Below are 11,878 nucleotides of genomic sequence, written 5' to 3'. Positions count from 1 at the left end.
ATTGTGTATAAGTCTTATTTATATATTAACATTTCAAACTTATGTCTGGGGCTGGATTATGGCATCAAGACTTTTGTTTAGGAAACTTTTGTGGAAGTCTTGTTTGATCCACTCAGGACTTTGGAGTTGTTTTCTTTGCTATGGCTGTGCTGTTACATGGTGAGAGTAGTTATTCTTTGTTTTCTTTGTTGTTTGTTATAGGTTTCGTAAAATTTTGCTCTGTTAAGTATGTGCAACGGTTGTTCTTCTTTATTTTCTTGCAATGGGCTGTAAATCTTATATATATCTATCACATTTCAAACTTATGTCTTGGGCTGGATTATGGCATCAACCTTTTTGTTGAGGAATATTCTCTGGAAGTCTTGTTTGATCCACTCAGTAATTCGAGGTTTCTTTCTTTGTTATGGCTATGCTGTTACATGTTGAGAGTAGTTATTCTTTGGTTTTCTTATAATTTTTTAAAGGTTTCGTAAAAAATTGTTCAGTTAAGTGAAACTGTTATTCTTCATCATTTTCTTTCATAGGATTGTAAATATTTCTTCATTTTCTTGCATATTGTGTAGAAGTCTTATATATATATATCAACATTTCAAAATTATGTCTTGGGCTGGATCATGGCATCAAGACTTTTGTTGAGAAAAATTTTGTGGAAGTCTTGTTTGATCCTCTCAGGACTTTGGAGTTTATTTCTTTGTTATGGCTGTGATGTTACATGTTGAGAGTAGTTATTCTTTTTTTATTATATTTTTTTTAAAGGTTTCGTAAAAAATTGTTCAGTTAAGTATGTGCAACTGTTATTTTTCTTTATTTTCTTGCAAAGGGTTGTAAATATTTCTTCCGTTTCTTGCCTACTGTGTAATCTTATATATATTTATATAACAACATTTCAAACTTATGTCTTGGGCTGGATCATGGCATTAGACTTTTGTTGAGAATTTTTTTTTGGAAGTCTTGTTTGATCCACTCAGGACTTTGGAGTTTGTTTCTCTGTTATGGCTGTGCTGTTACATGTTGAGAGTAGTTATTCTTTGTTTTTTAAAAAAAAAATTAAAGGTTTCATAAAAACTTGTTCAGTTAAGTATGTGCAACTGTTATTCTTTTTTATTTCCTTGCAAAGGGTTGTAAATATTTCTTCCTTTTCTTTCCTACTGTGTAATCTTATATCTATCACATTTCAAACTTATGTGTTGGGCTGGATCATGGCATCAAGACTTTTGTTGAGAAAAATTTTGTGGAAGTCTTGTTTGATCCAATCAGGACTTTGGAGTTTGTTTCTTTGTTATGGCTGTGCTGTTACATGATGAGAGTAGTTATTCTTTGTTTTCTTTGTTGTTTTTTATAGGTTTCGTAAAATTTTGCTCTGTTAAGTATGTGCAACGGTTGTTCTTCTTTATTTTCTTGCATAGGGTTGTAAATATTTCTTCCTTTTCTTGCCTACTGTGTAATCTTATATATATCTATCACATTTCAAACTTATGTCTTGGGCTGGATCATGGCATCAATAGAGGAATATTTTGTGGAAGTCGTGTTTGATCCACTCAGGACTTTGGAGTTTGTTTCTTTGTTACGGCTGTGTTGTTACATGTTGCGAGTAGTTATTGTTTGTTTTTATTTTTCATTTTTTAAAGGTTTCGTAAAATTTTGTTTGGTTAAGTACGTACGACTGTTATTCTTCTTCATTTTCTTGAAAAGGGTTGGAAATATTTCTCCCTTTTCTTGCCTACTGTGCCTAAGTCTTATATATATCAACATTTTAAACTTATTTCTTCAGTAGGCAACCCTTTTAGATAAATATCTATATAGTTGAAAGGAGCTTTATTCAATTATAGACCGCCAACCCATTTTGGCTTCAGGGAGGTTTAGTTTATGTCAAATGTCTCAACCTAACAAACTTTATTTAATGATTATCCTTAATATAACAACAGTGAAGCGCGCTATATTCATGCCAAATAAGATTTGAACATTCCCAACAAATTCATACAATATTATTGTTATATTATTATTTGTAAATCTAGCGGAAGAGATGAAAAAATAGAAACCAATAATATTGTTTCACTCAGATGAAAACAATATAAAAACAATTAAGCACGCTATATTCGTTTGACATAAGATTTGAACATTCCCAAGAAATTCATACTTAACAACTCTGTGGACAGGACTCTACCAGGCCAAAGAAACAAGGTTGACACGACTCCACCCAGATGAAACTAGTGTAAAAAAACTTAAGCGCTATATTCATCTGAAATAAAATTTGAACATTCCCAACAAATTCATATATTACTATCATTATTTATAAATTTGACAGGACTCTACCACGATGGCACTAATATAAAAACAGCTAGAGAGCATTCCGGACAAGATTCAATCAGGTCAAAAATATGTGGAAACAAGGTTGACATGACTCCACCCAGATGAAACTAATACAAGTAAAATTAAGCGCGCTATATTCATCGGAAATATGATTTGAGCATTCTCCACAAATTCATACATAACAACTCTATCGACAGGACTCTACCAGGCCAAAAATATGTGGAAACAAGGTTGACAAGACTCCACCCAGACAACAATATAAAAACAATTAAGCGCGCTATATTCATTTGAAGTAGAATTTGAACATTCCCAACAAATTCATACATTATTATCATTTTTTTAAAAATCTAGCGGAGGATATAAGTTTGACAGGATTCTACCATGATGGCACTAATTTAAAAACAACTAGAGAGCATTCCGGGCAAGATTCATGCAGGCCCAAAATATGGGTGGAAACAAGGACCCAAATGAAACTAATACAAATAAAATTAAGCACGCTATGTTCATCGGGAATAAGATTTGAGAATTCCCCAGAAATTCATACATAACAACTCTATCGACAGGACTATACCGGGCCAAAAATATGTCGAAACAACCCAGATGACAACAATATATAAACAATTAAGCGCGCTATTATTCCCAACAAATTCATACATTATTACCACTATTTTTAAATCTAACGGAAGAGATGAAAAAATAGAAACTTTGGCATGGGGAAAAGACAGACAGACAGACAGACAGAGAGAGAGAGAGAGAGAGAGAGAGAGAGAGAGAGAGACTTACTAGGCGGCGGCGGGGTGGTCGGCCCAGACGATGTCCTTGAGGGCGGGGCGGAGCTCGTCGGAACAGAAGCTGCGGTACTCGAGCGTGTCGCCGGCGTCCTTCTTGACCTCCACCATGAGCCACTCCGGCGCGACCGCGTAGATCTCCGCGGCCACGGCCAGCGGCCCCTTTCGCCCGCGCCGCTGCCCCTCGATCCGCACCCCGCGCTCGCTCTTCTCCACGCAGAACCCGCCCGCGGCGCGCGCCGCGGCCTCCTCCAGCCGCGATATCACCCCGCTGGCCGGCTCCCTCGTCGCGAACCGCATCATCCCCTTCTCCTCCTCGAACAGCCCCCTCAGGTCGAACCCCCGCGACAGCGAGATGATGTGGAACGCGTTCAGCTGCTCCGGCGGGCTCAGCCGCCGGAGCTCCGGCGCGGAGGTCGACCGCGCCATGGCCGCGCCCGGCGGGCCCGGCCGGGCGAGCCACCCCGACTGCAGGATCCTCTGGACCGAGATCCGCGAGCCCGGGTTGGGGTCCAGGAGCCGGACCAGGAGCCGGCGCGCGTCCGGGGAGAGCCACGGCGGGCAGCGGAAGTCGGCGCGGGCGATCTTCTTGTACATGGCCGCGAGGTTGTCGTCCTGGAAGGGGAGGACGCCGGCGAGGATGACGTAGAGGATGACGCCGCAGGACCAGATGTCGGCCTTGGCGCCGTCGTAGCCCTTCTTGGTCAGCACCTCGGGCGCCACGTAGGCGGGGGTCCCACACGTGGTGTGGAAGAGCCCGTCCGCGTGGAGATGGCTGGCGAAGGCGCTCAGCCCGAAGTCGGCGATCTTCAAACTCCCCCCCTCGTCCAAGAGGAGGTTCTCGGGCTTGAGATCGCGGTGGAAGACCCCACGCGAGTGGCAGAAATCGACGGCCGAGATCAGCTGCCGGAAGTAGCCCCGCGCCGCGTCCTCTCTCAGCCGTCCGTGGCGCGAGATCTTCGAGAAGAGCTCGCCGCCGCGGACCAGCTCCATGGCGAGGTAGATCTTGGACTTGGTGGCCAGGACTTCGCGCAGCTCGACGATGTTCGGGTGGGAGGAGACCGCCTTCATCGCGGAGATCTCTCGCTTAACCTGCTCCATCATCCCCGCCTTGAAGATCTTGTCCTTGGGGACGACCTTCAGTGCCACGTGTTCGCCTGTGTCCACGTGGCGCGCCAGGTAGACCTTCGCGAAGGTTCCGTGGCCTAGCTGGCGCCCGATCTCGTACTTGCCGTGCAGCACCGGCTTCTCCCCCCGCGCCGCCATCGGCGACGGCACCTCCTCCATGGATCGGTTCGCCGAGTTCAAGCGAGTTCGAGAGATTTCGGAGGCGGCGAGGTCTGTAGCACCTCGGATCTGAGAGGAAGATCAAGAACAACGGATCAGTTTCTACCTCGATCTATAGGTTAAGCTACGAACTGAGAAATATCTGTAACACACTGCCGAAATGATATGAAGATCAAGAAGAACGGCTGAGATTCGACGAACTGAGAGATTTTGGAGGCGAGAAGATTCAGCGCAGGAGATAACTTCATGAGATTATCTTTGCGTTGAAATGAAGAACAGGAAGTGAGAGGTTCGGAGGCGACGCGATACGGTGAAGTCTTTCAGATATACGACGTAGATCGACATGAACGGCTGTGATTCGACGATCATTTTTATCACGATCGGGAGATTGGAGAAAAAAAATTGAGAGATTTTGGAGGCCGCGAGATCCGGAGACGCAGAGAATTCCTTCATATCTACGCCGAAAATCGTCAGAAACTGCAAGCGGAGACGGAAAAAGCGAATGCAGAGATTCTGGAGGAAGGCGAAATCCGGAAAAACAGGGAAATCATCAGAAACTTGCGAAAAAACCGTGCAAGCGGGGACAAGGATTTCGGAAACTACAGAGAAGAAAAGCAATCATCTGGATCTACGACGAAAATATAAAACCTGCCGAGAATCGACGAAAAACAAGAAAAACACACACTAATCCGCCGAAAAACAAGAAAAACGATGGATTCCGACTCACCTGGCTACCCGTCCTCGATGTGCTTGCGGTGACAGCTCCGACCAGTGCGGCGCTTCCTTCTTCCGCCAAGATCAGAACTCGATCTGCCCATCATGAGGCATTCCCCGCGAACAATCTCGGCGAAATTCAAGCTCCGAAAACCTCAAGACGATGAACAACACATTTGAAGAACCAAACCCCCATATTTATACTGCGGCGAAGGCGGTTACAGATCTCATCTCCGAAGCTTCCTGACCGTCGGATCGCGGGCCTATCCTCGAGATGCGAGAGTGACGTGGAAGTTTGTCTCTTCTGGGGAAGGCATCCTAATCAGTCACGAGAGAGAGCAATTAGATAACCACATGGCCACGTGGCCCTTTCCAGGAAGCTGCCATGACGGCCATAAGCTCGCCACGTGGCATCTGCTGACTAACGATTCGGTCAACTTATGGGACCTTGCCAGGTGGCGTCCCCTGCGCCGCCAACGTTCAATCAAGGCCGATTCAGGAAGGTAAAAATAGGTGTGCTGGACGGATGACGGTTACAGATAGACAATTATCGTCCCGTCCCTCCTTGTTTCGTCATCGTCATCATTCAGTCATTAGTTTCTTTCACTCATTCATTCGTCAATTGATGGCCATCATGTCATGTTTCGTCATCGTCACTATTCAGTCATTCGTCCGCCAATTGATGGCCATCATGCCATGTTTCATCATCATGCCATGAATAATGGATGACAGATGATGGCTACCAACTAATCATCGATTCAGTCATCCACATGTCATCTCGATCGCCATCCTCACCATCACCATTCATCCCGCTATGTTTCGTCACCATTACCATTCAGTGATTCATCCGTCACGAAGAATGGATGACGGGTGATTATTAGGGACAGATGAAGTTTCAGTCATCCGTTCATACCTGCAATTCGTCATTAGTAAGTACTGTTCATTCATTAGCCAGTCATCTCAACCGTCATTGTCGGGCTTAAGTCATTAGTCTCGTTCTGTCCTTCGTCTGTCACGAGGAATGGATGACAGACGATGGATACAGACGGACGGCAGTTTGGTCATCCATTTCTCGGTCCGCATTTCACTTCGACTGTCATTCGTCCATGTTTCGTCATTGTCACCATTCAATCAGTTCATCCGTCGTGAAGAACGGAGAACAGAAATGACGGAAATGACACCCATTGGTGTGTCGGAATGGGGACGAGACAGAGACGATGAGCCGCCATCTGTCCAACAACCCTATGCAAAAAAACACACTAATTTACGGAGTTTTATATCCGTGGAGAAACTCAATTTCTCCATCTCTAAACTGTGAATAATTTTTTTATGTTCATGAACTGACCGGGTGAAGGTTGATACTTGAGGATCTTTTAGGCCCCACAAAATAACCTGCGGATCGGAGCTATGTGGATTATTTTAATACTTTTCTTTTTACTATAGAAAGGGAGCATGGTACTGTAGATTAATTTACTGTATAATAGAAGAGCCCATCCTACTTAGGACCCCACAAAGGGCCCATATTATTTGGTCATTGCGTGATGGAATTTTCTGGAATATATTCTTTCTCTAGGGGTGCTTGTGGAGGTGGGACTTCTTGCTGGACACAATGGGCAGCTGAATATTAATAAAAAATCTCAAATTTACTAGATCTGTGTAATTCTATATGATGTGCTTGGCTCAGCCTGGCCCATTTGAAGCAATGCGCTCTAGTATTTGTCTCTCCACAAAAAAATTTTTATTGGTTCTAAGTTGCCCCATTTGAGATCATGTGGTTAGGGCTGAGTCTGGTGCCAACCCGGCCTAGGTTGACCAGAATCCCCTTGTGACTTTTAGTCGGTCCGGGCAATCTGACCCAACCCTAGGTAAAATAGACCCCAATCTGCCAAAGATACGGATTAGATGTGTTGGGTTGGGTAGGGATTTATAAGTCTTAGAGAATAATTCATTATTAATTTATTCTTCAAAGTTGTATTAATCTTGATTTATTTTCATGTTTTTTTTAAAATAAAAGTGGATTTAGACAATTTAAACTCAACATATTCAAATACGACACATTCAATGATTATTTGAATGGCTAGTTACACTATTTGAAATGAGATTGTGTGAATGCATGTATACTAAGTGACTAAACTTAATCATTGTATTCGTTACTTTCAAATCTTTACTTAATTTCTACTTATCTCCTTAATTCAGTCAACTTGTAACGCAAAAAGTTAAGTATTTCTTGTTGAATAGCGTTGTAACTTATATTTCTTATACATCATGGCCAGAAATTATATCATTTTTGAGTAATAGTAAAAACATGGATCATAGTTTTCATTATCTTAATCTCCAGTTAACAGAATAGAATGACCATGTATATTAATGCCTTCTTGTCAATTCGTTTTTAAGATATACAAATGAAATATTGTTACTGTCTCTCGAACTCATAATTCAAAAATGCCCCATTATTGATAGTATGTGAGATATTCACAGATAGTGAAATAAAGTGGGGTGTGTGGTTGAGGGGTCGTTTTTGATGAGGTTCAGATTCTCAACCCACACTATGCACATCTTACAGAGCTGATCTCTCTCTCTCTCTCACTCTCTCTCTCTCTCTCTCGTTTCTTCTCTCTCTCTCTCTCGTTTCTTCTCTCTCTCTCTCTCTCTCTCTCTCTCTCTCTCTCTCTCTCTCTCTCTCTCTCTCTCTTTATATTTCTCTCCCTCCACCCCTCATTTCTTATATCTGCATCTCTTGTTTTATCTCTTGCTCGCTCTCCCTTCCCTCATTTTTTATGTATATCCCTCTTGTTTTATCTCTTACTCTCACATTGCTTCTCTCTCACTGGAGCATTGCTCCTATCTTTCAAATATTTTGTCGCTCATATATCTCAGGTGGTATTCTGAATTGCAATTCCATGATGGCTCTTTTTCCATAATAATTAACACAATAAATTTAGTGGTGAAAATCGATGAATGGTAACCATCCAAACAAAACTAGATTACAACATGAGTAATGAAGATGTCTAATCTTGATAAATAGTTTGCAAATGGAAATTAATATTTTCAATTTATTATTATGATGTCATAAAATACTAATAAAATTCCACAAATCCATAGATTTGAGAATATCAATCTAAATTTTAGGTGTGTTATCAACTGTCATGCCACGTCAGCTTAAGACAACACCACTAACATTTATTGAGTGCATTTTCCCTATCCTCACCCGCACATGCTGGCCTATAGCTAGAGCACCATACGTTATGTCACTTTTGATAAATCATAAATAAGGCTTAATTACATAGTTTAAGGCTTCTGATTTGTAATTTTACATAGAGGAACAGTGCAAGTGTCGAATAAAAATGATCAAGAATTGAATAAGTGAATTTTAATTTCAATAACTTTTTTTTAGGATTTTATAATTTAATATCAGATAACAGGTGAAAATTAATTGAAAATAATTAAAACAAGGAGAAAAAATCCAAGTTAACTTCATTAATCAAAATTTATGGATTAGTTTTATGAATCTTAATGAATTCTCTATCCAGTATTAATAATTAATTATAATTAAGTACATTAGAGGCACTTTGGCAGCGCAAGATGATGGTTGCGGGTAGAGGAGTGGATGAATGAAATTCATTCCCTGATTGTGATAACAATGTGGCAGATATGTGTTGACAAGCAGTAGAGCATGGGAAACATAATTAGGAATAATGATAGGGGAATAATGATAGGGGATGTTGGTGGTGGTTTAAACATAATTAGGAATAATGATAGGGGAATCTTTTTTTAATAAAGATGGGGGATTCTATTTATTGATAGAAGAATATGGATGGATAAAGGAGGTATATATATAACTACAATTAAATTTCAGCCTGACATTCATTCTGGATTGTCAGATATTACCATTTGAATTTGGAAAAATCAATGCCCTTTATTTTTGTCTCTTCTCATCATAGATTGCCAGTATGGCGTGGAATCATCATATTTTTCAAATATTCTGCATCATAATCTACACTCGGGCGTGTTCTTCAATAATGGAAATTAAATTCATTGCCTAATAAGATTTCATCATGTTTAAGTGAAACAAATAAAAACCTAAACACATATTGACCCATTAAATACAGCTTTTTTAACCAATTGTGTGATAGCACCCATATATTAAGGAAAACCTATACATTTTTAAGAGATGCATATTTTTCTGCTAGTTATGTTCTTTATAAGGTTCAAAGTAGTTAGAAATTACATTGGGAAGACGTTTTAACCATTGGCAAAAGTGAATGATTGTTGTCAACTAATTATTAACTACAACCAATGTGCCCAACGGGTATTATTGGCTGCAATATAATGAATGAGATGCGGCCATGTAGCAAAGCAGTTTAAATTTAAACATGCATTAAAATCCCTTGAAATATTTAAATCTTAATAATATATATATTCCAGCCTATGAGATTATTTTTTGTGAATTTAACATCAAAAAGTTCCACAAACATTCAAAAACTGGAAAAAAATCATAATAACACTCTAAAATATTAAAATATTTAAAACATTTAAGGTTAGAAATTTATGTTAGAATACCATAAAAAATAGATGGCATCGTAAAAAGATATAAATTATTTTAAGTGTAAATAATGTGCATTTATGGTCATTTCATTGAATGTAAACATGCAAAATACATGAAAGTAATATTAAAAATTACCTCTTTATTTGTGAATACCAACCCTAACCATTGTACCAACCATCATTTTTGCTTGCCTATGTCATGCATCAGATTTTATAAAGAGCGAAATGATCCTCACCAATGGCTTGTGGGTTTGTGTCAATTGGGTGGAGCATTTTGAATGCCAATTCACCCCTCTCATCACCGTCTTGCAGTCAACCGATGCTCCCTTAAATTGCCTAAGGGGACGGTTGGTGTCATCCTCACACGCCTAGACCAAGCTGGGGGCTAGTCTATGTCATCGTCACTCATATAACTGATATGCTTCCTTACTAATGAATCACATTACCGCACTTAGGCCATTGCCTCAATGGCATGTCAAAGAAAATGTGGGGTACCTATGTAGGAGGGGTGTTTGTGCTGACTGCTGAAAATATTTTTTGCCATTAAGCCAATCAAACATTCTAGATCATGTTCGATATTCATTGGCACATTATATTCATAATTTAAGGGTGATGTTTAGAATGAAGTCCATGAATATATTATATGACTTAGTAAACTATGATGATATCCAAATACTGAAATAAATACTATTTAAACATGTGTTCCAGATACTCTTATTCAAATGATACTCGAGAAAGACATAAAAAATCAACTAGAATAGCACTATCTAGTCCCACTCATATGATAGGCATGGTCAATCCCATAGTCTGTGTGGAGAGAACAAGGACAGATGGTGTTATTTAGTTGTAAGATTTCACTAAATTGATCCATATGACTCCCGATGGTATCAAGATTAATTGTCAACCAAGTTGATTTATATCACATTGTGCTAAGACCTAAGACATCAAAGGCATCATGTGTGTAGACGGTTGTGTTTTGGCAACGACCTATGACTTCCTAATCATGTAGTTATGAACTTTCTTATCTATAATGCACCAAGAATTCGCAAAGGCGATTGAGTACTAAGATGTGATCATCTGATCTTGGTATAAGATTAGATAACTCAAGAAAAATGGTGCAATGAAGTCCTTGGCCAAGAAAATGGAATAACATAGAGGGATTGTATAATAATTTCCTAATTCATGAGTATTAACTAGGTTGACCAATTATGGTTGATAGGTGATAAACCATAATTTAGGTTAAATAAACTGTTTACAGTTCTTATTTATGCAACAATATTTTCAAATTTTTCCTTAGTATAGTTTAAGGGTCAAATACTCAAGGAGTAGCTAATGAGAGAGTAAATTCACCCTTAATATTGCATTTAAGTGATTTTATTTTCTTCTGAATTTTTAATGTTTTCTATCAAGAAAATTCAATAAAATGAATGGAAACTAGTCAAAACTATTTTAAATAGATGAAATTTATTTTAATTTTACTGAGTAATAATAATGTATTTATGATTTTTATAAAATTTTAGGATTTTTTAAGACAATAAATAAATTTTAAGGCAAAGAAAAACCTTAGGTTGTGCTTCCCCCGAGGAAATCTGTGGGTAGTTGTGCTGGCAAGTGAGCAATTTGTGGGGTATGGCATGCAGCCAGACAAAAGAACTGGGCATCAACAGCTAGAGGATCAAAAATATTGTAAATTTGGGTACAATATGATTTTTTTAGTGTCATTTGGTGCATTAGAAAGCTTGAGGTATATGCTATCCTCATAAATGTTTAAGTAGAGGAAAATGTGAGAAAATTGAAATTGAAAACTCAGGAGATTGCATAAAAGTTAGTGTCACTTCCCCCAGGACCAAGTGTTGTTTTTTATTCAAGAATCTTAATCACACTTGAAATCTCTCTCCCACACTCTTGTAGAAGAATAAAGGATCAAATAAATTTGATGCACAAGGCCTCCAACAATAAGTTGGGAGCAGAAATCACGAATAAGTTAAAAAGATGAGGGAGAAGGGATTTATACAAGTTATCTTACTCCCCAAGCCATTGTTTTAATGGGTTTTGAGGGAAAGAATTATTTGATTTTCAGACTTGATCCACGTTCCCTCCTTCCCAGATTTGAAGATAGAAATTTCAAATTCAGATTGTGGGTCAGTTCACTAATTCGTGGCTTTGGAGTAACCTGTTCTTAAAGATGTTTGAATGGGCTTTAAGAGTGGGCTTGTTGTGTATGGGACCTGTTG

At 39.5% G+C, this 11,878-nt stretch overlaps 1 protein-coding gene across 1 annotated transcript; it reads right to left on the bottom strand.

Moving 5' to 3' along the window:
• Positions 1–2,924: 2,924 nt before the first annotated feature.
• Positions 2,925–5,285, bottom strand: LOC144708214 (CBL-interacting serine/threonine-protein kinase 6-like). The gene is made up of 2 exons (XM_078581434.1): positions 5,113–5,285; positions 2,925–4,454 (listed from the first exon to the last, which is right to left on the bottom strand). Exon 2 carries the CDS (start codon positions 4,383–4,385, stop codon positions 3,093–3,095), a length of 1,293 nt encoding a protein of 430 aa, XP_078437560.1. The 5' UTR covers positions 4,386–4,454; positions 5,113–5,285; the 3' UTR covers positions 2,925–3,092.
• Between the last annotated feature and the right edge of the window lie 6,593 nt (positions 5,286–11,878).

The sequence above is a fragment of the Wolffia australiana genome, chromosome 10, assembly GCF_029677425.1.
Source record: "Wolffia australiana isolate 7733 chromosome 10, ASM2967742v1".
Classification (NCBI taxonomy): Eukaryota; Viridiplantae; Streptophyta; class Magnoliopsida; order Alismatales; family Araceae; genus Wolffia; species Wolffia australiana.
Note: the sequence above shows the minus strand (reverse complement) of the source record. Positions and strands in the feature narration are given on the sequence as shown.